Raw genomic sequence first — 27,821 nt, forward strand, 5'->3', positions numbered from 1 at the left:
TTGGATGTAAAAGCATATTTTAATGACAATATAAATGCTTTACAGCTTCAAATATGTACAATTCAAAACATGCCATTAATGTTCCCATTGGACAACTGAGTTTCAATATAAACTCCGTTTGCTTATATGTCCTCTCCTGATTTTGACAATTCTCAAGGTGATCCAAATGAAGACACATTTACAAACAATGAAAAATACCTCAACATAAATTGAAAAGGTTGCAGGTTTTTGTTCAGTATCTTCCAAGGTGCAGAGGGATTATGCTGTGATTTCTCCACACCTCTCCTCAATGGACACACGAAACAGGTTACAAACTGGGCAAACTCAACAGAAGCCAGGCACTCCCTACTCTCTCCTGTCACCAAAGTCATTTGATTTGGACCCAAGAAAGATAGAGCAGTGTTGTCTAAATGGTGAGAAGTTAACTGTGGAGGAGCAGAGAGATTTAGGGGTCCAAGTATGGAAGTCACAAGAAGCTAGTTGGCAGATACACACAAAAAAAATTGGAAGAGCTAATGGAACATTGGTCATTAATTTCAAGTGGTCAAGAATACAATGCTACAGATGTATAAAGCTTTGGCTAGACTCCATTTGGAATAACTGCATTCAGTTATCCTCAGAAAGGATACACTAACCTTGGAGGGGACACAGCATAGATTTACCAGAGCTAAAAGGATCAAACTATGAGAAGCTTGCATGTACTGGACTTGTATTCCCTCTAGTTTAGAAGACAGTGATCTGATGGAGATGTTTATGGAATTGGTAGGGCGGAGAGAGCGAGAAACTATTTCCTCTGTGCAAGGAGACCAGAACAAAGGGGACAGAACCTTAAAGTTAGAGCCAGGGAGGTTCAGCAGCGATGTCAGGAAGCACTTCTTCACACAACGAGGGAATGGTAATTGGAACTCTCTCCCCCAAAAGGCTGTTAATGCTAGAGGTCAACTGAAAATTTCAACTGAGGTTGATAGATTTTTGTTGGGTATGGGTATTATAGGTTACGGAACAAAGATGGGCAGATGGGGTTAAGATACAGGTCAGCCATGATCTAGCTGTAAGGCAGAACAGGTTTGAGGGGCTGAATGGCCTCACCCTCTTCCTGTGTATTCTACCTCTCTTACGTCTGGGTCCAAGCTCATGCCACTCCACAACTTGCAACACTGGGTTGAGGGGTTTATCAGATTCTGATAATGACATCCCAGCTCCAAGACTGATGGAGTCTGTTAATGTGTGGAACTGGACCAGGCTTTCCAAACCAGTGTATCAGTGCAAGTGTCTACAGCAAATGAGACAACTGTAACATTTAAGAGGGAATTAAGTAAGGGTACAGAGAAACAGGACTAAGATGATAGGGAACTAGCACCGTCACAGTACAAACATGATGGATAGCTAGCTTGTGCTGAGATTTACGTGCAAGTCCAATTCAACAGCGCTGCAGTTCACCATTTTCTAACAGTGAGCCCTTGCTAGTCCTTAACTTTCTCCCATCACCATCAGCCTTTCCTGGCTTGTTCAAATTTTTTCTTCAGCAAGCTGTAGTTCTCCGCAATCCCCGGAGAGGCTGGATCAAGCTTCAGAGCGAGTTTGTATCGTTCACTGGCCAGATCGAGTCTGCCCCATCGATGGTAAAGTACGGCTGCAGAAGGAGGACAAACTTTCTATTACCCAAACATGGTTAAAATATATTTGGGTTGAAGACTGGTTTGGTGTTCTAGGACTAGGTAGAATGCTCTTTCAGAGAGCCGGTGCAGACTGAATGGTCCAAATCACCTCCTTCTGCACTGTAAAGATTCTGTGACATAGGATTGTTAATGAGTGCAGAAGCTGAGCTTGCTCTTCTGAGAAGAGATTTAATTGAATTGTTCAAAATTATGAAGAGTTTTGTAGGGTAAACAAGGAGAAACTCTTTCCACGTTAGGTGGTTTGGTAACCAAGGTCACAAATTCGACAGAGCTGGCAAAAACAAAATATCCAGCGGATAAGGAGAATTTTATTTCGGAGAGAACTGTTATGATCTCAAATGTGTTGACTGAAAGGGCAATGGAAGCTGATTCAACAGTAACTTTAATAAGAAAATTGGATAGTCAAAAAGGAAAACAAAACTGCAGGGTTAAGGGGAAAGAGCAAGAGGGAGCAGGACTATTGAATAGCTCTTTCAAAGAAGCATGATGGGCCAAATTGCCTCCTGCTGTGTTTATGATTCTATTATTCAGTATAAACTACACGTGAGATTATGCTTGGTGTACTATGGGGTAAATATAAAGAGAGCTTCATTGTGTATTTAGCACATCTGTTCAATGTTAATGGGTATGCAGATGTTCTGTTACTTTACTTGAGGTTTCTATTAAATGTAAAAGCCATTCTACCTTCCAGTTATCAATCTATAGTTAAAATGTACAGCATAACCTCCTGATGTCTTTGATAACGTCCCTGTGAAGCAGCTCGGGATGTTTTACTATGTTATAGGCGTTATATAAATGCACATTGTGGCTCCTGCGAATGCAAGATGGCTGCCGATAGTCATCTGCACCTGCGCACTGGCCTGTGCGTGCATGAAAATCCGATCATGAAAGTCTGCTACACCCAGCCTGCCGGTACCCCTCTGTGCATGTGTCAATAATATCATCAAGCACATACACAGTGATGTCATTGGTGCGCATGCACAGAGGTTTGGATGGATTGTGCACATACACATGATGATATCAGTATGAGACACAGTGAAGCTCCCTAAAACATTTCACGATCCCCATCTTCCTCCCCCTCATCCACCGCTCCCCCCCCCCCAATCCTCTGCAAATCCCCTGCCTGACTCCCACTCAGACCAAACTCTCTGACCGAGGCCCAAGTCCGACTGGGGCCCCATCCCGGAAAACCCACTCCCTCTCCATGAGTGACAGGCGCCGTTGGCCAATCTGCTCCAACTGTGAATTAAAGGACGCTGCTTAAAACACAGCTGTGGTGATATGAGCAGCGCCATCTTTGGTCCTGGCGCTACCTACTCTGTTGCTCGCAATGGCGTAACAGAGTAAAACACCAGGACAGCGCATGTGCAGCACTGGTAACAAACGTAGCCGTAAATGTAAGGTGTTATTGTGCAATGAGAGGTGTTAAATAAAAACATGTCTTTCACTTAACACCTCTCTCGCATTGCACAATACCAATTTGCATTTATTTAGCACCTTTAACATAGTAAAATGCCCCAAGCTGTTTCACACGTGAATTATCAAACAAAATTTGACAATGAATTACATAAGGAGGCACCAGGAGGGGGGAACCAAACACATGTCAAAGAAGTGGGTTTTAAGGAGCATCTTAAAGGAGGAGAGAGAGATATAGAGAAACTTCCAGAGCTTGGGGCCCAGGCAGCTGAAGGCACGGCCCCCAATGGTGGAGTGATTAAAATCAGCGATGTCCAAGAGGCCAGAATTGGAAGAGTGCAGAGATCTCAGGGGATTGTGGGGTTGGAAGGGATTACGGAGATCAGGAGGGCTGAGAATTTTAATATCGGGACGTTGTTGGACCAGGAGACAATGTAGGTCAGTGCACACAGGGGTTACATGAGACTTGGTGCAAGTTAGAACTGCAGCCTCAGTTTGTTTCTTAATAGGCAGGAAGGCACGACACTGTCATAATTTTGCACAATTGCTTTTTTGGATGCATAGTAAAGTCTTCATTATAAAACGTATTTGCTTTCAGGGATCACTGAAATGTTGATTTATCTGTAATAATAATATAACAATCATTGGCATTTGGCTATCATTTAAGCAATTGCAAGGAACGTTAGAAAACTTTAAACTTTAGGTGCTAACAGGAAAAATAGTATTCTCCACATAGTGATACTGGGAAGATATATAGCTCTGTGATTAAAAGCTGCAGAGAGTCTGAAATATGTTCAAGGCTTTAGTTGCTGAAAAATGACACCTACCTAAATTTCCATGATAGCTTGCTATGGTAGGATTTATCTGAAGCGCTTTTAGAAACAGATTTTCAGATTCCTGTATGTATAAAAGCAGTTAACAGTTTATATGTTTGTAAGTAAAATCTTAACATTATTAACTTGAAAGAAAAACTACAGAATAAGGTCTTAGATCAAATGATTCATCAAGAGTAAAGTGGCAACATTGTGTGAGGCAGTTCTGTTGCTTCTATTAGTTACAGGTCTGTAGTCTGTATTTTTGTGCTTTCTAATTGCTGTCAGCAGTAGTTCAGTGTGTATCACTCTTGCCTCTGAGTCAGGTTGAGAGTTCAAGCCTCACTACACATACTTATGCACAAAGTCTAGGCTGACACTCTGTGCAGTACTGAGGGAGTGCTGCATTGTTGGAGGTACCATCTTTTGGATGAGATGATAAACCTGAGGCCCTGTCTGCCCTCTCAGGTGGATATAAAAGAGCCCATGACACTGTCCTGAAGAAGAGTAGGAGAGTTATTCTTCAGTGTTCTGGCCAATAGTTATCTCTCAAAACAAAATCACAATAACGGAGTATCTGGTCATTATCACATTGCTGTTTGTGGGATCTTGCTGTGTGTAAATTGGCTGCTGCGTTTCCTACATTAAACAGTAACTACGTTTCAAAAAAGTGCTTCATTGTCTTGAAAACTCTTTGCGACATCGTGAACAAACCAAGAATCAAAACACCATTGCCAGTTTTTTGCAAATGTACCTCCAGACATACCACATTGTCAGTTGTTATGGGGTATAAGATGTCACATTGCTGAGAACATGTTGTTATGATTCATTCAGCACTGATTATGTTAAATCAAGAGAAATAAACGGGAACTATTTAAGAAGAACTTGTATCATGATCACAGGATGTCCCCAAAGTGCTTTACAACCAATCAAATACTTCTGAAATGTGATTGCTGATGTAATGTCAGAAATGTGGCAACCAATTTGCGCACAGGAAGATCCCACAAACAACATGACAATGACCTTTTCGGGATGCCTGCTAAATTAAGCACCAGTCAGGCACTTAACTGGACCATAGTGGGCTTGCCCCGGGATCAAGGGGGGGGTTAAACAACAGTTGGAAGTCCCGCCCCGAGAGTTCCGGCCAATCAGAGGGAATCACCGGGGAAGCAGTGGCTGCTGCCGATATGGCACCCACCAAAGGTCTAGTATCACCTCTGGATCCCAGGCCACAGCTAAGTGATGGCAGGAAGAGGTTCACTGGGTGGGGGTCACAAGAGAGGGGAGTCAGCAGCAAGGGCAGGGGAATGGCTCTCATCAGGCCTCCCCCTCCGTGATGCCAGGTTCCTTGATCAGGCCTTTGAACATGGACATCCCCACAAGCAACACCGCGCGGTTTCTTGTTGTGCTTCTTGCATGGGGAGCCCCTTGCCCACCACTGGGTTAATACCCCATCCACAGGCTTTCCTGCCCTGGACTTGATCGGGGTGAAGGCAGGAAAGCAGCAGGGCCCCCAACCACCGCCCTCCCGCCACCAAATTTGCCATGGGGACGGGCACTGAATACCGCCCCCTGTTTTTGCAGTGATGTTGGTTGAAGGGTAAATATTGGCCAGGACACTGGGGAGAACTTGCCTCCGCTGTTCTTTGAAATAGTGCCATGGGATCTTTTACATCCACCTGATGAGGCCTCAGTTTCACGTCTTATCTGGAAGATGGCAAGTCCCGACAGTACAGCACTCCCTCAGTGCTGCACCAAGAGTGTCAGCCTGGATTTTATGCTCAAGTCGGTGGGGTGGGGCTTGATCCCTGAGCCTTCTGACTCATCAATGAGTGTGACAGCCACCAAGAATGGCTGACACCATTTAAAATATGAACCATGGTTTGAAAACAGTTAAAAGTACTTTGCCTCATGTACTCAAGAGAGGAACTCGTACAAAGTTCCCAGTTTGTGACAACTCACCTTGTACTTTTTCAATTTACCGAGCACATTTGCGAATGAAAACATGATTGTGTGATCATTGGGTAGTAATTTTAGAGCTTCTTTTCCAACTGCTTCAGCTTGTGCTAAATTGCCTAGTTATGAAAACAACACTGGTTTAGATATCGAAATAACAGTCATTTGCAGCAGTTATAAACAGGGTAGGGTTTCTGCTTGGTTGCACCGGGGTTATTTTAGGGTGCAATTCACCCGAAATCGGCAAAACCGCTGAATAAGATTGTGGAATTCTAAAGGCGAATAATGTTCAGCAATGAATCAAATTTCCACAACGTTCAGCGTCCCAGGGTGAATGAATTGCTGTAGAGAGTTTCCACCAATTGTGGACCTTCGAGGAGGTTACAAAAATTAAACTTGGATCTTTTGGCATCCAAGCAACAGGAACATTAGGAAAGATTCTGAATTAACATTTTATTAAATTTGCTAAGGAGCTGACTAATTATCCCAATCTAACTAGGAAACTGTTCTGTATATTTTTTAAAAGTCAGTTTCAGGGACTTAAGATCAGGTTACTCACAGCGGGTGAACTCACACAGATACAAAATGCTTATTTTTTTGTTCGTAAACCCATTTTCAGATGCATGAGTCAAACAGCATCAGGTTACCACTCCTGAATATATCACACAACTTTTAAAGCAAAACTAAAAATGAAATTGCATCAAAACACTGCACGGTTGTGCAGGTTCAAGGAAGATTTTGTATTTGGCGATATGCAAATGAAACTCGAGGCGAAAGAAAACACTTCTCGAAATGGGCAAAATTTGTGACTAGATTGCTGATTGCACCCCAAAGCAGAAACTCTATCCCAAGGTATTTGCAGTTTGCAGCACCTAAAGGGTCTTGATAGGCTAAACCAGGAGAAATCGCTTCCAAAGATTTAAGATAAGTATTAAAAAAAAGCCAGGGGGAGATGAGGTATGTTTTTACACAGCAAGTTGTTGTGAGCTGGAATGCACTCCCTGAACAGACAGTGGAAGCAGATTTAATACTGTGGTAACTTTCCAAAGGGAATTGGATACAAACTTGAAAAGGAAAACCTTACAGGGCTATGGGGAAAGAGCAGGGGGATGGGGTGGGACTAATTGGACATCTCTTTCAAAGAGCCAGCACAGGCATGACGGGGTGAAGGTCCTCCTTCTTAGTTGTGTGATTCATTGGCAGGAGAACGTACCAAAAGAATTTACATTTTAAAATGGAATGTTTTGCTTGACTTATAGAAACTACATGCAGAAGAACTCCCTCAATGTTCCAGCACATTTGATGCAGAAGAGGATTAAAATGGTGATATCAAATAGAGGAGTAATGCTCCAAATTATGCATTATCCCTCAAACAACATCACTAAAAACAGATTATCTGGTCATTATCTCACTGCTGCTTATGGGAGTTTCCTGTGTGCAAATTGGCTGACACATTTCCTCCATTACAACAGTATCTACACTTCAAAAGTATATATGACTATAAAGCACTTTGGAATGTCCTAAAGTTGTGAACAGTGCTATATAAATGCAAGTTTTCTTTCCGATTAGCCTTGAAGAGATGCCTGTTATGGTTCTGACATAAAAGTCTCACCCACTCAGTTATAAGTGCAGTGAAAACTTACCAGGCTCACAATGATCTGCTACAGGAAGACCCACTAGTACCAGATTTTTCCCACTTCACAATGCAGCAGGTTCCACACTGTGGTTGCCTTTGGGCGCACCTGCTCTTCAGGAATCGACAACACAAGCATCCCTCAGTGATCCATGTAAACAGCAGTAAACACGCCTTACCATGCCAAGCCAAACTCCTCCCTTTCCCAACAAGAACTTGCATTTATATAGCGATTTAACCCTGCATAATGTCACAAGGCATGTCCACAAGGGTGTAAATAAAATTTGGTTCCAAGGCACATGTGGGGAAATGGTGGCACAGTGATAATGTCATGGACTAGTAATCCAGAGGCCCAGGCTAATGCTCTGGGGACATAGACTTGAATCCCACCACCATGGAGTTTAAATTCAATAAAATCTGGGATTGAAAGATAGTTTCATGGTCACCATTACTGAGACTATCATCAATTTCCCAGCCACATCTTGTGAATGAATAAATATTTTAAAAACCTGTTACCTGTGTTATCAAGTAATATGATCAAGTTATTCCAAGCCAGACTGTGGTTAGGTTTGAGAAGAGTAGCATTCTGCCATGCATTGAGAGCATCTACAGTACGGTGCAGGTCTGCATACTGAAAGGGAAGGAAAGATTAGAAAACAGATGGCAGAAAAATATTTGCCCAAAGTTTGTGCTCTTGCAACGTTTTATCACTAAAGTGTTAGTTCCAGACAGCCCAACAGCAGAGTCCTCTCCCAAGTCAACTTGCCCAGCATCAAGGCGCTAATCTCACAATCCAGCTCCGTTGGACGGGACATGTCGTTCACATGCCTGACACCAGACTCCTGAACGGCACCACTCGGAACTCAGTCATGGCCGGAGACTGCCAGGAGGACAGTGGAGATGCTTTAGGGATGTCCTCAAGGCATCCCTGAAGAGGTCAAAATCCCCGTCGACTCATGGGAGAGCCAGGCTCGTGAGTGAAGAAGATGGAGAAGGTTCATTCGGGAAGGAACCAAACACATTGAGACATGGCGTCAGGAATGTGCAGAGGTGAAGTAGTGCACAAACCTCCAAACAGCCCATCTACCCAACCCTTCATGCACTGCAGAGTCTGCAGATCACACACTGGACTTATCAGCAATTTCCGTATAGAATTTTACAGCACAGAAACAGGCCATTTGGTCCCTAACAGTGTTTATGTTTCATACAAACCTCCTCCCACCCTACTTCATCTCACCTTATAAACATGTCCTTCTGCGACTTTCTCCCTCATGTGTTTATGCAGCTTCCCCTTAAATGCATCTCTACTATTTGCCTCAACCACACCCTATGGTAGTGAGTTCCACATTCTCACCACTCTCTGGGTAAAGAAGTTTCTTTTGAATTCCCGATTGGATTTATTAGTGACGATCTTATATTTATGGATAGAAAAATGCGAGAAATACTCAGCAGGTGAGGCAGCATTTGTGGAGAGAGGAACAAAGTTAATGTTTCAGTATTAACTCTGTTTCTCTATCCACAGATGCTGCCTGACCTGCTGAGTATTTTTAGCATTTGCTGTCTTTAATTCAAGTTTCCAGCATCAGCAGTATTTTGCTCGTTATATTAATGGCCCTTAGCTTTGGAGTCCTCCTCAAGTAGAGAACTTGTTTCTATGTGAATAACTTCAGTTTGTACTTCCGACAAATATATGAGTGTTTTATCATTTTTAAATTCAGACAGACCAACAGCAGATTTCATACAGACCTACCAGACGTCCTAAATTGTAGTAGCAGTCTGGATATTTTTTTCTGTATTTTATTGCTGTCCAGTAACTCCTTTCAGCCTCTTCAAATTTGCTCAAACTGTTCTGTACGATCCCAAGATTCATCCAGGCAGCAGCAAAATCAGGTCTGTGCATCGGGAACCAAATGGGAAAATTAGATCCTCATGCTTTTAAAACAATGCACTGCTAAGCACAATTGCACAGAACTTACAGCACAGAAACAGGCCATTTGACCCAAATGGTCTATGCTGGTGTTTATGCTCCACATCAGCCTCCGTCCACCCGTCTACACGTCACTCTATCTAAAACATAAGAAATAAGAGCTGGAGTGCGCCATTCAGTAAGGTCATGGCTGATCTACCCCAGCTACACCTTCCTGAGGGATATCCCTATATCCCTCGATTCCTCTAGTGACCCAAAATCTGTCCATCACTGACTTGAATACACTCATAAGTTGAAGATGCACAGCTCCCTGGGGTCCAGAATTCCAATAGTCCACTCATTCTCTCCTCATAGGACAATTTCCTCATCCCAGGAATCAGTCCAGTGAACCTTTGTTGCACTCCTTCTCTCCCGTTCTTGGGTGAGGAAACCAAAACTGCACACAGTGATCCAGGTGGCACTCCAGTACTCAGACATAATCTTCTATTCCTTTCTCCTTTGTGTGTTTACCTAGCTTCACTTTATATTATGTACATTAACCACTTCCTGGGGTAACAGTGAGTGAGTTCCGTATTCTCTCTGTTCTCTGGGTAAAGAAGTTTCTCGTGAATTCCGTTTCAGATTATTTAGTGACTGTCTTATATTTATGACCCCAAGTTTTGGTCTGCTCCTCACAAGTGAATTAATTAAAATTAAGCATAAATTGAGACGTACTGAATGGCTACAGCTCTGGAGAGTAGCTTCTCTGCTTCATGTAGTTCCTTCCTTTCCTTTAAGATGTTTCCCAGATTGTTCATGGCATGGACATATTTTGGATTGAGTCTGAAAAGTAAAACAAAAAGGCTTCTGAAATTTCCATTGCATCTAAGGTTCTTTCTAGTTAAAGAGTGAACTTTGCACCTTACTAACTAATGAAGCAAGGTGTGTGAATACCTAACAGCTTCTCTATAATATTGGATGGCAGATATTTCTTTTCCTCGGTCAGCTAGATTTTTGCCAACATTGTAGTGTACCTGCAGAAAAGAAAAGGCTTCATCAGTATTGAACGACAATGGCTACATCATGCCCTCCAGTACACAGCAACTATCAGTGTCGGTCGTGACTCTGTTGGCAACGTTCTCACCTGAGTCAGATGGTTGTGGCATGAGAAAAAAATTCAAGGCTGACACTCCAATGCAGCACTGTCATTTGGTCGAGACGTTAAACCGAGAACCCATCTGCCCCCTCGTTTGGAAGTAAAAGATCCCCGACACTATTTTGAAGAAGAGCAGGGGGGTTCACTCTGGTGTCCTGGCCAATATTTATCCCTCAACCAATTTATTTATTACTTAGCGAATGCAAATCCCCAAAGCCAAGCGACAGCCTCCTCATTTGCTGAGTTTAAGGTGAACAGACCACCACTTACTCTGCAGACGGGACACTTCTCAGTAATGTGCAGCATTGTTTGTGTCTTTCTACAAGTGTATCAGGGGTTTGTGCTGAGGCCCCAGCAGTGTAGGTTGGCTGTACAGAGACCCTGGCCTTTCCTGAACCTGTTTAATAAGGACCACTCTCACTGTGGTGGTTCAAAACCTGCCATTCGACAGATGGGGGTTTGTCACAAGGAACTTGTTAGTGACTTCCTGTGTTTCCCGTTCCTTGATCAAGAGGATGTTTGCTGGTAGATCTCACTCAGGAAGGGTGCTCCACATGGGGCGCCAAGATCCACCAACATCATGAAGAAACAGATCATCTGGTCACCGTCACCTTGCTGTTTGCATGTGCTGGACAGGCGCAAAATGGATGTTGTGTTTCCTACATCATAATACTGACTACACTTTGAAAAGTATTTCATTGTCTGTAAAACACTTTCAGAAGTCCTGCGATTGTGAAAGGCGCTATAGAAATACAAGTCCTTTATTGCATGGTCAGCACATTGTCAAAATTATAATGCTGAGCAAATTAAATTCAATCTGCTACATAAAACATTCATGATTTAATCAGTAAATAAGAGAATTGTTTTCTATTATGGTTTACCCAAATAAATATGTAAGAACATTTGCATTAAGTTCTTTTTATCTCCCAAATAAACCTATTTTCTTACCTTGGCATTGAAGGGACAAACTGACAAAGCGCTTGTAAAAAGATCTTCCTCTGTCCTCCAATGGGAACTGCGCCTGACACATTGCATAACATTCAGAATTACCAAGAACGTCACAGCAACAGAGATGAAGTTCTGAAGAAAATCACAGAGCAAAAATTAAAAATTGAGGTTCAGAATCCATGTCAAGCCTGTAATTTGAGAAGATTACACGTGTCAACATAAGGACGAACAAGTGAAAAACGTGTGCCCTACCTTGAATCTCCTGCCTTGTCTCGACAAATTACAAATGGCATAAGACAATAGCAGGCAGTAACCTGCACTGGAGAGATATATCACCCTCTCAGCAATCACAAATCCTACTCGGAAGAAAATGTTCGATGCCGGAAGGAACGGGATGATCAAAAGAGTGATTCCAGAGGCAAGGATTCTGTAAATGTACCAAAACACGTCTATTCACATGTCTGCAGCTTAGAAAACTAATAGCAGATTAACATGACAGTATGGATTTTAGCCATGTTAAATGTAAACTCAGTTAATAAGCCCTTTGGAGAGAGATACAAATTGCCATAAAATTTGCCATTCATCTCTCATACATACACACACGCGTGGACACACACAACAAAACTTTTTTACCATTTGCTTTGGGTGTTGCATGGCAACAAATCAAAGGTTTCCTTACAAACCATTCAGTAGTTAATGACTGGAGTCACAAATTTCATAAAGGGAAATGATACCAAGGGGTAAGAAAATCAACTGTTCTTAAAACATCTATTATCTACCTTTATCTAAGGTTCAGTGAGCTTTGACTTACAAAAAATAATGTCTTACGTCCAGTCAGAGAATGCCTCTTTAGGTACATATCTAACAGGTACGCCCTCAACAATCTATCAGTGGGCCACTGGCCAAACTGAGCTCACAAACAGTACCTCAATGACGATATTATAAAGAGTGTCATAAATACAAGTCAGTCACCAATAAATCCAATAAGGAGCTCTTTACCACAAGTAGCAGTTGACGCAACTAGCATAAATGCATTCAAAGAGAAGCTCGATTAACACATGATAGAAGATTATTGGATTGGAATTCAGGAGAAACCTCTTTACTGAGTGGTGAGAATGTGGAACTCGCTAGCACAGGGAGTGATTGAGGTAAACAATACAGATGTATTTAAGGGGAAGCTGGATAGTCACATGGGGGAAGAAAGGAATAGATGGATATATTGATAGGGTGGATGAAGAGATATAGGAGGAGCCTTGTGTGGAGCATAAACACCGGCATGGACCATTTGGGCTAAATGGCCTGTCTCTGTGCTGGACATTCTATGTAATTATTTTTTCAAAGGGATATTGACTCCTATTCAAATCAATGAATGTCATCCAGGAATGGACACATTAGTTGTGCCATCCACAAGTGGATATTCTTTGGCTATGAAATCCAATATGGTGGATCTTCTACAGGGCAGCATTTGTGTCAACAGGAAGATGATTATTTTCAAATTATCATCCCCGGCTCCCCCCACCCCCCTCCCCCTCCCCCCTCCAACTCCCACAAAAGTATTTCTCCATTCAATTACATCTCCTGGAAGACTTGCTTAAACCGCTAAGATGATCGAAAAATGAATCGATACAGGGTGCTCGCATACTACCCAGTAACTAGCTCAGGAATGTCACCAGCATTTGACTTAAGAGCAGGCATCCTGCCTTCCCTTCCTCTGCAAATTGTACAATGGAGGCCATCTGGCTGATTGTGCCTGTGCCAGCTCTTTGAAAGAGCTATTTAATTAGTCCCACTTCACCGCCCTCTCCTCTTGGACCTGCGAATATTCCCTTTTCAAGTACTTATCCAATTGCCCTTTTGAAAGTTACTATTGAATTTGTTTTCACACACCCTTTCAGGCGGCGCATTCCAGATCACAACAACTGGTTACAACAAAAAAATTCCGCATCTCCCCTCTGGTTTTGTCAATTATCTTAAAACTACCTTTCTCTGGTTACCGACTCTCCTGCCTGTGGAAACCGTTTCTCCTTATTTACTCTATCAACACTTTTCATAAATTTGAACGCCTCTATTAAATCTCCCCTTAAAGAGATTAATCCCACCTTCTCCAGTCACATCAGCTGGGATTTTCTCTTTTTAAAAAATAAAAAGGGAAATAAATTAAGAAAAGAATTTTAAAATATTATATCTTCTCGAATCTCATCACCACGCTCAACATAATAAGGTTTCAGTGACAGTAGGGAGGTCATGTTGGAGTTGTATAGAGCCTTGGTGAGGCCACAGCTGGAGTACTGTGTGCAGTTCTGGTCGCCACATTATAGGAAGGATGTGATTGCACTGGAGGGGGTGCAGAGGAGATTCACCAGGATGTTGCCTGGGATGAAACATTTAAGTTATGAAGAGAAGTTGGATAGACTTGGGTTGTTTTCGTTGGAGCAGAGAAGACTGAGGGGCAACCTGATCGAGGTGTACAAGATTATGAGGGGCATGGACAGGGTGGATAGGGAGCAGCTGTTTCCCCTTAGTTGAAGGGTCAGTCACAAAGGGACATAAGTTCAAGGTGAGGGGCAGGAGGTAAAACTTTTTTACCCAGAGGGTGGTGACGGTCTGGAATGCGCTGCCTGGGAGGGTGGTGGAGGCGTGTTGCCTCACATCCTTTAAAAAGGACCTGGATGAGCACTTGGCACATCATAACATTCAAGGCTATGGGCCAAGTGCTGGTAAATGGGGTTAGGTAGGTAGGTCACGTGTTTCTCATGTGTCGGTGCAGACCCAATGGGCCGAAGGGCCTCTTCTGCACTGTGTGATTCTGTGACATACAAAGAGCATAATATGGGAAATAAGAGCAGGAGGAGGCCATTCAGCCCCTCCTGCCTGCTCCACCATTCAACATGATTGTGGCTGATCTTCTACGTTAGCTCCATCTTCCTGCTCTATCCCCATATTATCCAAACAGTTACCAATCGTAGTCTTGAGTATACTCAACAATTGAGCATCCACAGCCTTCTAGGGTAGAGAATTCACACATGTCTGAGGGAAGAAATTTCTCCTTATCCTGGTCCTAAGTAGTTAACTCCTTATTCTGAGACGGTGGCTAAATGTCTCTCTCAAATCTGCAGTGATCTGGAATGTGCCGTGCAGTGCAATAAACAGACTCTGCACAACAAATAAAAATTAGAGGGTACACTGTCAGTGACACAAATTCTAGACCCCCCAGCCACGTGGAAACATCCTCCCAACATCAACCCTGTCAAGTCCCTTAAGAGAAGTTTTCACTTCCTTTGCAACTGGTAATGGCAAAATATTTATCAAAACCAAACACTGTACCTTCTTTCATCTGTGTTTGTGGAGCATAAAGCTTGACATACGATCCCGATAAGGAAGAACCAAAGTACGAGAGGGGCAAATATTCTAACGTCACTGATTGACTTAATCAGAGGTAAACAGCCCATTGACCAATCAAAGCACAGCCACCAGGGATAGACTAATAACCATGTGTTCAGAGAGTAGTAGTAATTATAATTAATAGCCTGATAAAACAAAATAAAATAAGAAAATTAGATTTTTACAAAAATATTAATCTGTTTCAACAAAAGTGGTGCTGAATAACCTGGTTGAGGATCAGTTGTACAACTGATGTATTTTACATCAGAAACAAAACTACATAGTCCAGTGTAAGTCTGAAGCCATTCCTTCTTGTTTCATATATTGGGTGACACTGGGAAAACCTGCAAGGAGTAACATCTCATGATCCTAATACTGGTGGTGGTTGGGAGTGCAGAAAATCCAGACAATTGGTACCGATGAGCAACACAGATCATAGAATCAAACAGTACAGGCGAAGGCCATTTCACCCATCAAGGGAATCAAAGGTTTTCGGGGGTAGGTGGAATGTGGAGTTGAAGCCACAATCAGATCAGTCATGATCTTACTGAATGCAGCAGCAAGCTTGAAGGGGCAAATGGGCTAGTCCTGTTCCTAACTCGAATGTTTACACATCCATTGTACCTGCTGACTGCTTGCAGTTGATGTCTGGTTGGCTCCACCACCCCTGCTCTTTCCTCATAACCCTGCAAATGTTTTCCTTTTCAAGTTTATACCCAATTCCCTTTTGAAGGTTACTACTGAATCTGCTTCTACTGCTCTTTCAGGCAGCGCATTCCAGATTGTGACAACTCGCTGTGTAAAAAAATTTCCCCCATGGGCTTTTTGCCAATTTCCTTAGATCTGTCCCCTCTGGTTACTGACCCTCCTGCCAATGGTAACAGTTTCTCTTTATTTTCTCCATCAAACCCCTCCATGGTTTTGAACGCCTCTTTTAAATCTCTCCTTAACCTTCTCTGCTCCAAGGAGAACAATCCCAGCTTCTCCAGTCTCTCCACATTAACTGAATTCCCTCATCCCTGGGCGCATTCTGGTCAAACTCCTCCACGCCCTCTCCAAGGCCTTGACATCCTTCCTGAAGTGCGATGCCCAGAATTGGACATAATCCTCCAGCCGGGGCCAAGCCAGTGTTTAATAAAGATTTAGCACAACTCCCAACATCAAAATCATTCCCAAAAATGGAGAAATGTAACAAATACTGACAACGGGGGTTAGGGAATGTATAATTGTTAAAATTTACTGTATATTAAAAGCGATAATTACATACAATCGGGGAGAAGCTAGATAAGCATGAGGGAGAAAAGAAGGGAAGGATATGCTGAGAGGGTGAGATGAAGAGGGGTGGGAGGAGGTTGGTGTGGAACATAAACACAGCAAGGGCCAGTTGGGCCGAATGGGACTTTTCTGTGCTGTAGGCTCGATGTAATATAATATACATTTCACGACACAGACACATTTAAAATTTGAAGGTATTTGTTTGTAAACCATTTGACTTTGGATTATAAAAATGCTGAGCGCTTCCACTGTCAAAGGCAGCACCACCAGCTCACCCGCACAAGAGCGCTGTCTGCAAACGATGCCGGGTTATCCACTTCAGTGAAAGCTGGGGGCCCTGTGCCCATGATCCGCCAGCGGCCATACAGCAGGGCAGTCCCACCAGATGCCACCAGCAGGATTCGGGTAAAAAATCCTCTTTTCCATGGTAGGGGTGTCTGAGGACCAGGCAAGAAAGAAACAGAAAAATAAAAGAAACCAGCGCAGCAAATGTTTCAACAACAACAACAACTTACATTTACGTAGCACATTTAATGCAATGAAATGCCCCGAGGTGCTTCACAGCGGCATTATGAAACAAAGTGTGACACCGAGCGCGCGCAAGGAGATGTTAGGTCAGATGACAGAAAGCGTGGTCAAAGAGGTCGGTCCTTAAGCACTGCCTTTAAAGGAGGAAAGTAAGTTAGAGAGGTTTAGGGAGGGGTATTCCAGAGCAGCTGAAGGCACCATGCAGCGATTAAAATCAGCGACGCACAAGAGGCCAGGATTGGAGGAATGCAGCGATCTCAGAGCGCTGTGGCACTGGAGGTGATTGCAGAGGTAGAGAGGGGTGAGGCTATGGGGCGGGGGTGGGGTGGGGGGGGTGGATTTGAAAACAAGGATGAGAATTTTAAAATCAAGACATTGCTTGACCAGGAGCCAGTGGAGGGCAGCAAAGATAGGGGTGATAGGTGAACCGGGACTTTCTGTGAGTTGAGACATGGGTAGAGGAGTTTTGGATGACCACAAGTTTACAGAAGGTGAAATACGGGAGACCAGCCCAGAGTGTGTGTTGGAATCGTTGTGCCTGGCAGTAACAAAAGCATTAATGACGGGTTCAGCAGCTGATGAAACATTATGAATTCTCTTTCCACATAAACAAATTGAAGCCCTCAAGTAACGTGCTATTATAACATGATTCTTTTTCAGAAACAAAAGGTGTGCATTCTTTTAACAAAGCTACACAGAATTTGTAGCACAGAGAAGCGGAGAGTTTTACAGGGAGAGTTCCGGAGCTTAGGGTCCAAGCAACCAAAGGCCCAGCCACTAATGGTGGAGCAACTAAAATTGGAGGTGCTTAAGAGACCAGAATTGGAGGAGTGCAGAGAGCTAGGAGGACTGTGGTACTGGAGGAGATTACAGAGATAGGGAGGGGGCAAGGCCATGGGGGAATGTGAAAACAAATAGGGGCAGAGACTCAGCTCAGGATCAAATAGGAAGTAAATCTAAGGGAGTAATATTGCAAAGCCAGTTTTACCTCGGACATTTTGTCTTTTCGTAACAGTGCAGTGCCTAGTTGCAGGATATCCATTTTACAGATCACAAGCGCATCAAAAACTGCATTCACACCCTGTGAGTGTAGACAAACAAAACTATGAATAAACTCTCAACAGCAACTTAAACACACTGAAGGTTAGTAAAGCATGAACATGTATTTCCCCAACTCAATAATGATAATATTTTCTCACCAGCACTGTGATACCCTGTTCCTTGCAAAGCATCGCTACTGCACAAAGCAACAAGCTGGCAAAGATCCAGTAAAAGGAGAACTCTCCTTCTGCATCATCTGAAAAAGAATCGTGGCAATAATTGGTCTCAATTGCTATATGATAGGTTACACGACTGCAAAAGTAACAACCTTACTGATACAACTGCCCATCTACAAGGCACAAGTCAGGAGTGTGATGGAATACTCTGCACTTGCCTGGATGAGTGCAGCTCCAACAACACTCAAGAAGCTCGACACCGTCCAGGACAAAGCAGCCTGCTTAATTGGCACCACATCCACAAACATTCACTCCCTCCACCACCAACGTACAGTAGCAGCAGCGTGTCCCATCTACAAGATGCACTGCAGGAACTCACCAAGGCTCCTTCAACGGCACCTTCCAAACCCATGACCACCACCACCCTAGAAGGACAAGGGCAGCAGGCACATGGGAACACCACTACCTTCAATTTCTCCTCCAAGCCACACACTATCCTGATTTGAAACTATATCGCTGTTTTTTTCCCCACTGTCACTGGGTCAAAATCCTGGAACTCCAGCTCTTAACAGCACTGTGGGCATTTCTACACCACAAGGGCTGTAGCAGTTCAAGGTGGCCTTCTCACCACCGCCTTCTCAAGGACAATTAAGGATGGGCAATAAATTTTGGCCTTGTCAGTAATGCCCCCATCCCATGAACAAATAAAAAGAGCATGGCTATAATAAACACCTGGCATTTATATCATTTCTTTAACAAAAAGTTGCATGTTTGCTTCCTAGCCAATGTTATTCTCTATTAACGGATATTAATACTTGAAGAGTTGTAATAGCCAGGATTTCCTGGCATTCCATGATTCCTGCCCGATTTTAATTTCAAAATGATCACCAACGTTTACTTCACTGGTACCGCTGTGCAAGCGAGTTAGCTATTGTTATGTGATGCACATATTCTAGAAACACACAAAATCTTTGAACAATTATACATACATTTTCTGAAGGCTTTACAATAGCTGATAAAGGACAATAGAAAGAATAGAGCACAGAGGAGGTCTGCCCTGCCAACAATCCCAGCAACCTGCAAGACAAGAAGCAAAAAGTCTAGTAAGTGCCAACATCACCGTCTGAAGGTGATTTATGCAGCTTCTACTCTCCTGGCTGACCTCCTGCCTGCTATCCTCTGTAAACCAGCTCATCAAAAACTCTGCTGCCTGTTTCCTAACTTGCACCAAATTACTCTGTCAACCTGCACTTGCTGACCAACAGAAGCTCCAAGTGCAGCAACGCTTTAATTTTAAAATTCCCATCCTTGTGTTCATGTTCCTGCCTGGCCTTCTCCCCTCCATCACTGTAACCTTCTCCTCCCCATCTTACAATCCCCCATGATCTCCACACTCCTCCAATTCCAGCTTCTTGCGCAACCCTGACTTCCTTTCCTCTGCTACTGGCGGATGAGCCTTCAGCTGCCGAGGCCCTAAGCTCTCAAATTCCCTCTCTACATCACTCCCCTTGTCCCTCCTCCTTTAGGATGCTCTTTCAAATCTTACCTCTTGGACCAAGTTTGTCCTAATAGCTCCTAAATGGCTCAGTGTCAAAAAATGTCTGATGACACTCCTGCAAAGCACCTTTCAATGTTTTATCATGTTAAAGGTGCTACATAAAAGCAAGTTGTAATTGTAAATGGAAAATTATTATTCCTCTTGGATGGGATAGATTTAGGCTCTTGTCTTATTTAAATCACCAAACTGCTGGCCTGAAATGTGCAATACTAAAGGTGGACATAAACAAATTGTACTGAAGTGCTGATTTAAAGTGATGATATTCACTGAACTCCCACAAGCCTACGTGCAGCCTTAAATCCACCTTGAGATAATTTACTTACACTTTCTGTGTGTATCGGATGCACAGCAAAGAACAGTGCAGCTAGAAATGACGCTTTGGGTGCTCTGCTGATCAGCCTCCCTTTCTCATCATGCTCAAGACCACCGAGAAGCACCGAGAACACATCGAGGGTCATCACAGAAATCACGCTGTGAAGTGCAATGTTGACCACGTGGAATCCAACTGGATGCAATCCTCCAGCTATCAGGTAATTCAACCTAAGAGAGGTGAAGGTACAGGCAGAGCTAAAATTAAACATAAACTTAATGAGCCTACAAATTGGGTACTGCTCTGTATTTACACTGCGCTGCTATAAGATAATTTAGGTGAAAGGTTTGTGGTAATATCTGATAATACCCCACATGATGACAATATTCTGTAATAAACCAAACACTGTCACAAAATTGGTCTTTGCACATTATTAGATAACAATGCCATCATCCACACCATCAGAATAAACACCTTCAACTGCAACCACAAGAATGTCCTTATTTATTCCACCCTCGGCACTATAACTACAGAGGTCATGCACACAATTAGATGGCACTTATTCACACAGTGCTAGAATGGTAGCTTTTAGCCACTTTACATTGCAAATGAGGGTCTTGCTCAATCTTACTGATGCAACCATGCAACTTATACTTGTCAGGGGAATAACTTTAATGAAATCAAACAATCCTAACAATTTGCTGGCAACTGGTAACCCACATTTAGTCATTAAATACTAATTTAATCTGTTTTGTGTGGAAGCGTGCTGGCTGCAAACTGACTGCCACATTTACCCAAACAGTGAACGTACTTAAAAAGGGTAATGCGATGAACCCAAAGGAAAAAGAAAAACAAATTACATTTGCCTTTTAAAAGGGAGATTGGGGCCCGAAGGCCTCTGCGCAGGCGCCGGCTGCAAATTGGCCACACACGCCCAGTCAGTGCATTTTCCGAGGTGACAGGCCAGTAAACAGCCCAGCACACATGCCCAGTTTGTTTCTTACATATTTTCAGTTGGAAACTGTTCCTGCCCGCCTGCACAGACAGGAAAACCAAGGCAGAAAGTGAAACAGCTGGAAAAGGTCAGGCGACCTAGAAGGGCACTTCCACAGTAAGTGCCAGAAGAGGGGGCAGATCCCAAAAGAAAGAAAAAAAGTCCCAAAGACCAGGCAGTGGGACAGAAAGAGGTCCCAAGAAGACAGGCAAGCTTAGGGACAAGGACAAGAATCGGAAACAAATCCTAGTAAGTGAAGTTAAGTGTGACGAGCAGAGGAAAAGGCTGCCAATTAAAAAGACAGAGCTGCAGGGAGCAGACGTGGAACAAGGTGGGCTTGATAGAAGCTAGAAGATCTGAGGAGGCAGCCAAATGCTGGTGACTCCTTACTTGGGACCTCTGGAGCAGTGGTGTTCTGCTTGGCACAGCTGAGTATCTGAGTGTGTGCGTGGAAGATGCAGCTTGAATGCATGTAGAGAACACCGGAAAGAGAGAGTGAAACCCCGGAGGCGGTTCCTTGTTGAAGACATCTGAGGGAAAGCATTGTTGGGGAATGACTTCAGAGTTCTTCTAGCGTGGAGATTGGAAACCCTCGTGAGAAAGACAGAGCTCCACTGAGACCGGTTGGCTCAGGGTGTAACAAGCGTCTGGTGTGGGTTGATGAGAAACCCATAGAAACTTGGTTTTGGAGAGTGGTGTGTCTGACTGCAGTTCACCCGTTGGTTTACGTGGACTGTATACTTACTGTGAACATCAGAGTATAAGACAGATTTTGAACCTTGCGTTATCTGTATAAATTTGTATATATCTGTAAAGGTATGGTTGGCATGAAGGAGTAGTGTAATATGGTTAATCTTTTCTTATCTAATAAATGTTTTTATTCTTTTGTTAAAAGTTCATCAGCAGACTCCTGTGACTCTGTTCAGTAACCACTCTCCAGGTTTCTAACAAAAAATAAAAGTTAGGATCTATCAAGTCAGATTTCACCCTGAGATCTGACTTGTCCAATAGTAGCATCAGCTGGGATCATAACTGTAAACAACCACTTGTGAATATTTTGAGGATTTCTATGCTTACATTCACCCTTAGTCATGATCCGTTAATCCAATACTAAAGACATAAATTATAACTGTAAGCTTTGTAAATACAAGAATTCATGTGAGAGAGAATATATTTATTTCTATCAAGTTAAATCTATAGAAAGCCAAAATCACTGCCTTAAAATAAAGTTGTGCTTACTGGTAGGAGGATATTCAATGACACATGGTGCATATAACATGCAAACATTACAGTATAAAAAAGAACGAAACCCTTTCACAATAACTCCCAGTCTTACCGGAATGTAAGCACTGTGAATGGTCGATAGGATTTATGACTGGTGTTGCTGATCAGGTTAGATCCCCAGAAGTCATGTTCCCAAAGGTTGCTAAGTGATGTCTCTGGTCTAAGATCCTGACAAATGAAAGAAATGCCAGAAATTAATTGATGCAAGTTTCTCATTTTTAGATAAATGTTTGACTTGCTTTTCTACCACACTCATTCCAAGACCCACTCACCCTTAGCTCTGTGACCTTCTCCAAGCCCACCTTCCTTCGAGATCTCAACGCTCTTTCAATACTGCACTTCTTGCGTTCCCCCAGTATTAATCACACCACCGTAGGGGTCTGTGCCTTTAGCTGGGCTAAGACCCCAGCTCTTCTAAACCTCTCCACCACCCTTTCGTCCTTCAAGACGCTTCTTTAAACCTACCTCTACCACTCGTGGCAGTATAACTGAGTGGCTGGTTGGGCCTGTGGGGAACAGCAGTGAGGGAAGGTGTAGCGACATGACAAGACAACAAACCCATATACCTTTCTATTTCTTTCTCACACGTGGTATCCAACTTTCCCTTAACTGCATCTATGATATTCACCTCAAACATTTCCTGTGGTATCGAGTTCCACATTCTTGCCACACTCTGGGTAAAGAAGTTTCTCCTGAATTCCCTTTTGGATTTGGTGACTACCTTACATAGAAATATAGAAACCAGAAGCAGGAGTAGGCCATTCAGCCCTTCGAGCCTGCTCTGCTATTCATTATGATCACAGCTGATCATCCAACTCAATAGCCTGCTCCCACTTTCTCCCCATATCCTTTGATCCCTTTCACCCCAATATCTAACTCCTTCTTGAAAACATACAATGTTTTGGCCTCAGCTACTTTCTGTGGTAGCGAAATCCACAGCTCACCACTCTCTGGGTGAAGAAATTTCTCCTCATCTCAGTCCTAAATGGTCTACCCCGTATCCTCAGACTGTGACCCCTGGTTCTGGACTCCCTCACTGTCGGGAACATCCTTCCTGCATCTACCCTGTCTAGTCCTGTTAGAATTTTATAGGTTTCTATGAGATCCCCTCCTCATTCTTCTGAACTCCAGTGAATATAATCCTAACTGACTCAATCTCTCCTCATATGTTAGCACCCCCATCCCAGGAATCAGTTTGGTAAACCTTCGCTGCACTCCCTCTATAGAAAGAACATCCTTCCTCAGATAAGGAGGCCAAAACTGCATACAATATTCCAGGTGTGATCTCACCAAGTCCCTGTATAATTGCAGCAAGACATCCCTGCTCCTGTACTTGAACCTTCTTGCTATGAAGGCCAACATACCATCTGCCTTCTTTACTGCCTGCTGTACCTGCATGCTTACCTTCAGTAACTGGTGTCCAAGGACACCCAGGTCTCATTCCCCTTTCTCAATTTATAGCCATTCAGATAATAATCTGCCTTCCTGTTTTTGCTATCAAAGGATAACCTCTCATTTATCCACATTATACTGCAAATGCCATGCATTTGTCCACTCACTCATTTTACCCAAATCACACTGAAGCATCTCTGCATCCTCCTCACAGCTCACCCTCCCACCCACCTTTGTGTCATCTGCAAATTTGGAGATATTACATTTAGTTCCCTCTTCTAAATCATTAATATGTATTGTGAATAACTGGGGTCCCAGCACCAATCCCTGCGGTTCCCCACTAATCACTGCCTGCCATTTGGAAAAAGACCTGTTTATTCCTACTCTTTGTTTCCTGTCTGCCAACCAGTTTTCTATCCATCTCAATACATGACCCCCAATCCCAAGCGCTTTAATTTTACACGCTAATCTCCTATGTGGGACTTTGTCGAAAGCTTTCTGAAAGTCCAAATAAATTGTCGGTGCAGATTCAATGGGCCAAAGTGCCTCTTCTGCACTGTGATTCTGTGAAACTACATCCACTGGCTCCCCCCCATCAACTCTACTAGTTACATCCTCGAAAAGTTCCAGTAGATTTGTCAAGTATGATTTCTTTTTCGTAAATCCATGCTGACTCTGTCTGATTCTGCCACGGTTTCTTATATTGAGGGCCTCTAGTTTTGCTCTTCTCCACAATTGGAAACATTCTCTCTGTATCCACTCGATCAAAATTTTTCATTATCTTAAAGATCTCCATTGGGACGTCCATTCAGCTTTCTTCTTTCAAAAGCGATCCAGCCTGTTCATTATCTCGCGATAGGTCTAAGCTCACATTTCCGGTACAGTCCTTGTAAAATTGTTTTGGAACCTTCCCAGTGTCTCTTCATCCTTTTGGTAACATGGCAACTAGGGTACTCCAAGTGTGATGTAACCAAAATTCAATACAATTGTAGTATAACTTTTCTAGAGTGAAACTGGAGTAAAATTGTGTGAACCATTATCAGCACTTTACATTCACTACTTTCACTTTTCTATAAGAATCCAACAATAATTAGTTTGCATTAAGCACCTGGGTAATTGAAATGCAAAACTACATACCTTATTATTGATAATGGCTTCGGAATCATCAAAGACAAAGTCTCCATCGTAACTAATGCCAAAACACAGAAGGGCTAGTGCACCAATAACAGCCCTTGCCCAATGTTGAGGGAGCTTTGGCACTGGTAAAGTGTTGTCCAAACTCCATGCAGACTGCAACATCGTGCTAAACCTTCCACCATACCCGGAAATCTGGGATTCTCCTATCCATAACCTAGGAAGGGAAGCACAATGTCTGGATAACCTTTTCTGGAAAATTTCAGGAATATCATTTTGATGGGGCAGGAAAAAAAGATCATGGGGGCCACATGCGTGATTTAACAGATACGCACAACTGCCAACTCTGATTATCCTGGAGGTTCTGTGACATTAAATGTTGTCAATCATCACAACACTACTCCTTCCCACCTGATTGGGTGAGTTTGACTGTCAGTCAAACTGCCCTCCCCACCCTCAATCGCCAATATTTTTATAGATGATAAAGGAAAATGCTCAGAGAAAATGTAAATAAAATAATTTTATTTTTAAATGATTTTTCACCAGAATTTCTGCTTGCAGCAGTATCCTGGAGCAACTTCCATGATCAGTCTTGGCTACCAGATTCTGCCACAATGAAAGAATTCCAATCTCCAAATATCTGGACACACACACACATGAAAAATGGATAGTTTGTTAAGCGTGACCAGCACCCACGAGCTGCACCCCAATAGGTCCCCAATCTCCGGCGAGGGGAGACAGGAGGGCAAAAGAATGTTGGAATAGGAGGCGATTCTGCGCCAATCCTATTCTGCCATTCAGTGAGATCATTGCTAATCTGCACCTTAACTCCATCTACCCGCCTTGGTTCCCTAACCCTTGATACCCTTACCCAACAAAAATCTATCACTCTCAGAACGTGCAAAGGGATCGGCACTGACAATTTATTAATCTTCCAGCCTTTCTCAAGTTGGTAGCACTCTCACCTCAGTGCCAGAAAACTGTGATTTCAAGTTCCACTCCAGAGATTTGAACACAAAATCGAGGATGACACTCCCAGTGCAGTACGGAGTGAGTGCTGCACTGTCGGGAGGTGCCGTCTTCCAGGAGGGACATCAAACCGAGGTGAGGTGGACAACGATCCCATGGCGCTATTCAAAAAGCGAAGGGGAATTCTCCCCCATGTCCCTAGGCCAATACTTATCCCTCGACAAACGTCACTGGATCATTTATCTGGTCATTCTCACTTTGCTGTTTGTCGGTCTTCGCTGTGTCCGACAAACTGGATGCTGCATTTCCTACAGTGAACTGCACCTGAAAAGTAGCTGCTGCAAAGTTGGAATGCAACATTGGCTGCAAAGCACTTTGAGACCCCCCCCCCCCACCCTTCCTCCCCCTTCCTGAGGAGGTAATAGGCGTTATAGAAATGCAAGACTTTGCTTAGCTTATTGCTGTTTAATTTCCACACCTTTTTCATTGGAATTAACACTTTTTCAATTAAGAAATAACCTGTTTAAATCGAAAAAAAAACCTCTTAAAATTGGGGAAACACCCCTCCCCCCACTCATTTGGAAAACAATATGTTTTAAATGGAAAATAATCTCTTTTAAATTGGAAATTAACCCCTTAAAATTGGGAAAGAAACGCTTTCAAATTTCTAAATAAACCCACAAAACTTTTTTTTTTCCAGGCCTGCGGGAGGAATCCCATCTGATCCCCACCCTGACAGGGCAGCAAGGCCGGGGAATCCAGCTTATTCCTGTTATTTTATTTTAAATTTGAGTTGAGTTATTTAATTATTTTACCTCCCAGGAAAGGTTGTCCGCAGGCTCCGGAACCGGCTGTCCAGACGGCGGAACCGAAAGGCGAACACACAGCGCTGGCGCCCATTGGGCGGGTGGGGCACCTTTCGGTGCGGGACTCACTTCCGGCCGCGCGGGGTGGGGGGGGGAGATGGGGAGGTGGGGCGGCAGCGGCGCATGCGCCAAACCCGCCCCGCTCCCCGGATGCCTGAGCTGTCAATCAAAAGCGCCAGCAAAGTGCCAAGTGCAGCAAGTCGAAGCCAATCCACACTTTGCAGAAACTGCAACCCCACCCCCCCAAAGAAAAACAATCACCTACTCCCATGAAGGGAAAGCCCAAATGTGAAAAGTGCATTAAAAGTTTTTTTTTAATATCTAGGAGAATTTTGAATTTTTCTTTTTTTTTCAAAATTTAAAAAAAATGTTACATTCACATGAGGTATTCACCTCAACATCAACAAAATTTTCTTCCCACTTGGAACTGCTCAGGAAAATATGATACGAAGAGTTTAAGACAATTTTCCATTAGGCACTTTACAGCCTTCTGGGCTTAACATTCAGTTCAACACCTTCAGACCATGAAGTCTCTCCTCCATATTGACCCCTTTTTAATCCCATCCCCCCCCAACCACACCGCCCCCCCCCACCCCCACACACAAGGCCATCTGTCATTCGTTTTTATGTTGTGCTTTCAGAGTGCTGACCCTTGTTCAGCTGTTAACACGTTCTGCTATCTTACCTTTATGCCACTATCAGCACCTTCGTTAGTCTTTAATGCTACCATTAACACCTCCTTTGTCCTGTGTCCATGACTTGGAAATATATCGCCGTTCCTTCACTGTCACTGGGTCAAAATCCTGGAACTCCCTCCCTAACAGCACTGTGGGTGTACCTACACCACAGGGACTGCAGTGGTTCAAGAAGGCAGCTCACCACTGCCTTCTCAAGGGCAACTAGGGACGGGCAATCGATGGGCTGGCCCAGCCAGCAAAGTCCACATCCCACAATGAATAAAAAAAAATTTCTGCACTGTCTCTAATACCTTTACATCCTTGGTAAAGTACGGTGTCTAGAATTGGACACAATCCTCCAGTTGAGGCTGAACAGCTGTTTTCAGGTTCATCATGACATCCTTGCTTTTGAACTCAATGACACTATTCTTAAAGCCTCAGGTCCCGTATGCTCTATCAACTGTGCGCTCAACCTGTTCTGCCACCTTCAATGATTTGAGCAGATATACCCCTATGTCCCTCTGCTCCTGCACCCCCTTTAGAGTTGTACCCTTTGTTTTATCAAAAGCAATGTGGATGCTGCAATCTGGAATAAAAACAGAAAATGCTGGAAAAACTCAGCAGGTCAGGCAGCATCTGTAGAGAGAGAAACAGGATTTACGTTTCAGGTCGATGACCTTTCGTCAGAATGCCCTAACCTTAACCCTTTATTTTATATTGTTTGACCTTG

General features: G+C 43.3%; 1 protein-coding gene across 2 annotated transcripts; it reads right to left on the reverse strand.

Annotated features, from left to right (window-relative positions):
• tmtc4 (transmembrane O-mannosyltransferase targeting cadherins 4) lies at positions 1–26,486 on the reverse strand. 2 transcript variants are annotated; one of them, XM_041199663.1, is made up of 18 exons: positions 26,364–26,486; positions 24,583–24,796; positions 22,106–22,221; positions 19,789–20,005; positions 18,897–18,984; positions 17,890–17,987; positions 17,679–17,771; positions 16,438–16,599; positions 14,831–15,033; positions 11,759–11,933; positions 11,507–11,638; positions 10,357–10,436; positions 10,138–10,245; positions 9,247–9,388; positions 8,013–8,127; positions 5,870–5,982; positions 3,923–3,992; positions 1–1,633 (listed from the first exon to the last, which is right to left on the reverse strand). In XM_041199663.1, exons 2-18 carry the CDS (start codon positions 24,742–24,744, stop codon positions 1,491–1,493), a joined length of 2,217 nt encoding a protein of 738 aa, XP_041055597.1. In that variant the 5' UTR covers positions 24,745–24,796; positions 26,364–26,486; the 3' UTR covers positions 1–1,490. The 2 variants fall into 2 exon arrangements, with proteins under 2 accessions (XP_041055597.1, XP_041055599.1); XM_041199665.1 differs by lacking the exon at positions 17,679–17,771.
• Positions 26,487–27,821: the final 1,335 nt, after the last annotated feature.

The sequence above is a fragment of the Carcharodon carcharias genome, chromosome 11 (assembly GCF_017639515.1).
Source record: "Carcharodon carcharias isolate sCarCar2 chromosome 11, sCarCar2.pri, whole genome shotgun sequence".
Lineage (NCBI taxonomy): Eukaryota > Metazoa > Chordata > Chondrichthyes > Lamniformes > Lamnidae > Carcharodon > Carcharodon carcharias.

Excerpts from the sequence above, each read along its gene's own strand:
- tmtc4 (XM_041199663.1), bottom strand. The coding sequence starts at position 24,744 with ATGTTGCAGTCTGCATGGAGTTTGGACAACACTTTACCAGTGCCAAAG. Across the intron at positions 18,985-19,788 it reads ATCCGATACACACAGAAAGT|GTTGCTGGGATTGTTGGCAG; the intron begins GTAAGTAAATTA and ends CTTGTCTTGCAG. Across the intron at positions 1,634-3,922 it reads AAGCTATCATGGAAATTTAG|CCGTACTTTACCATCGATGG; the intron begins GTAGGTGTCATT and ends CTCCTTCTGCAG.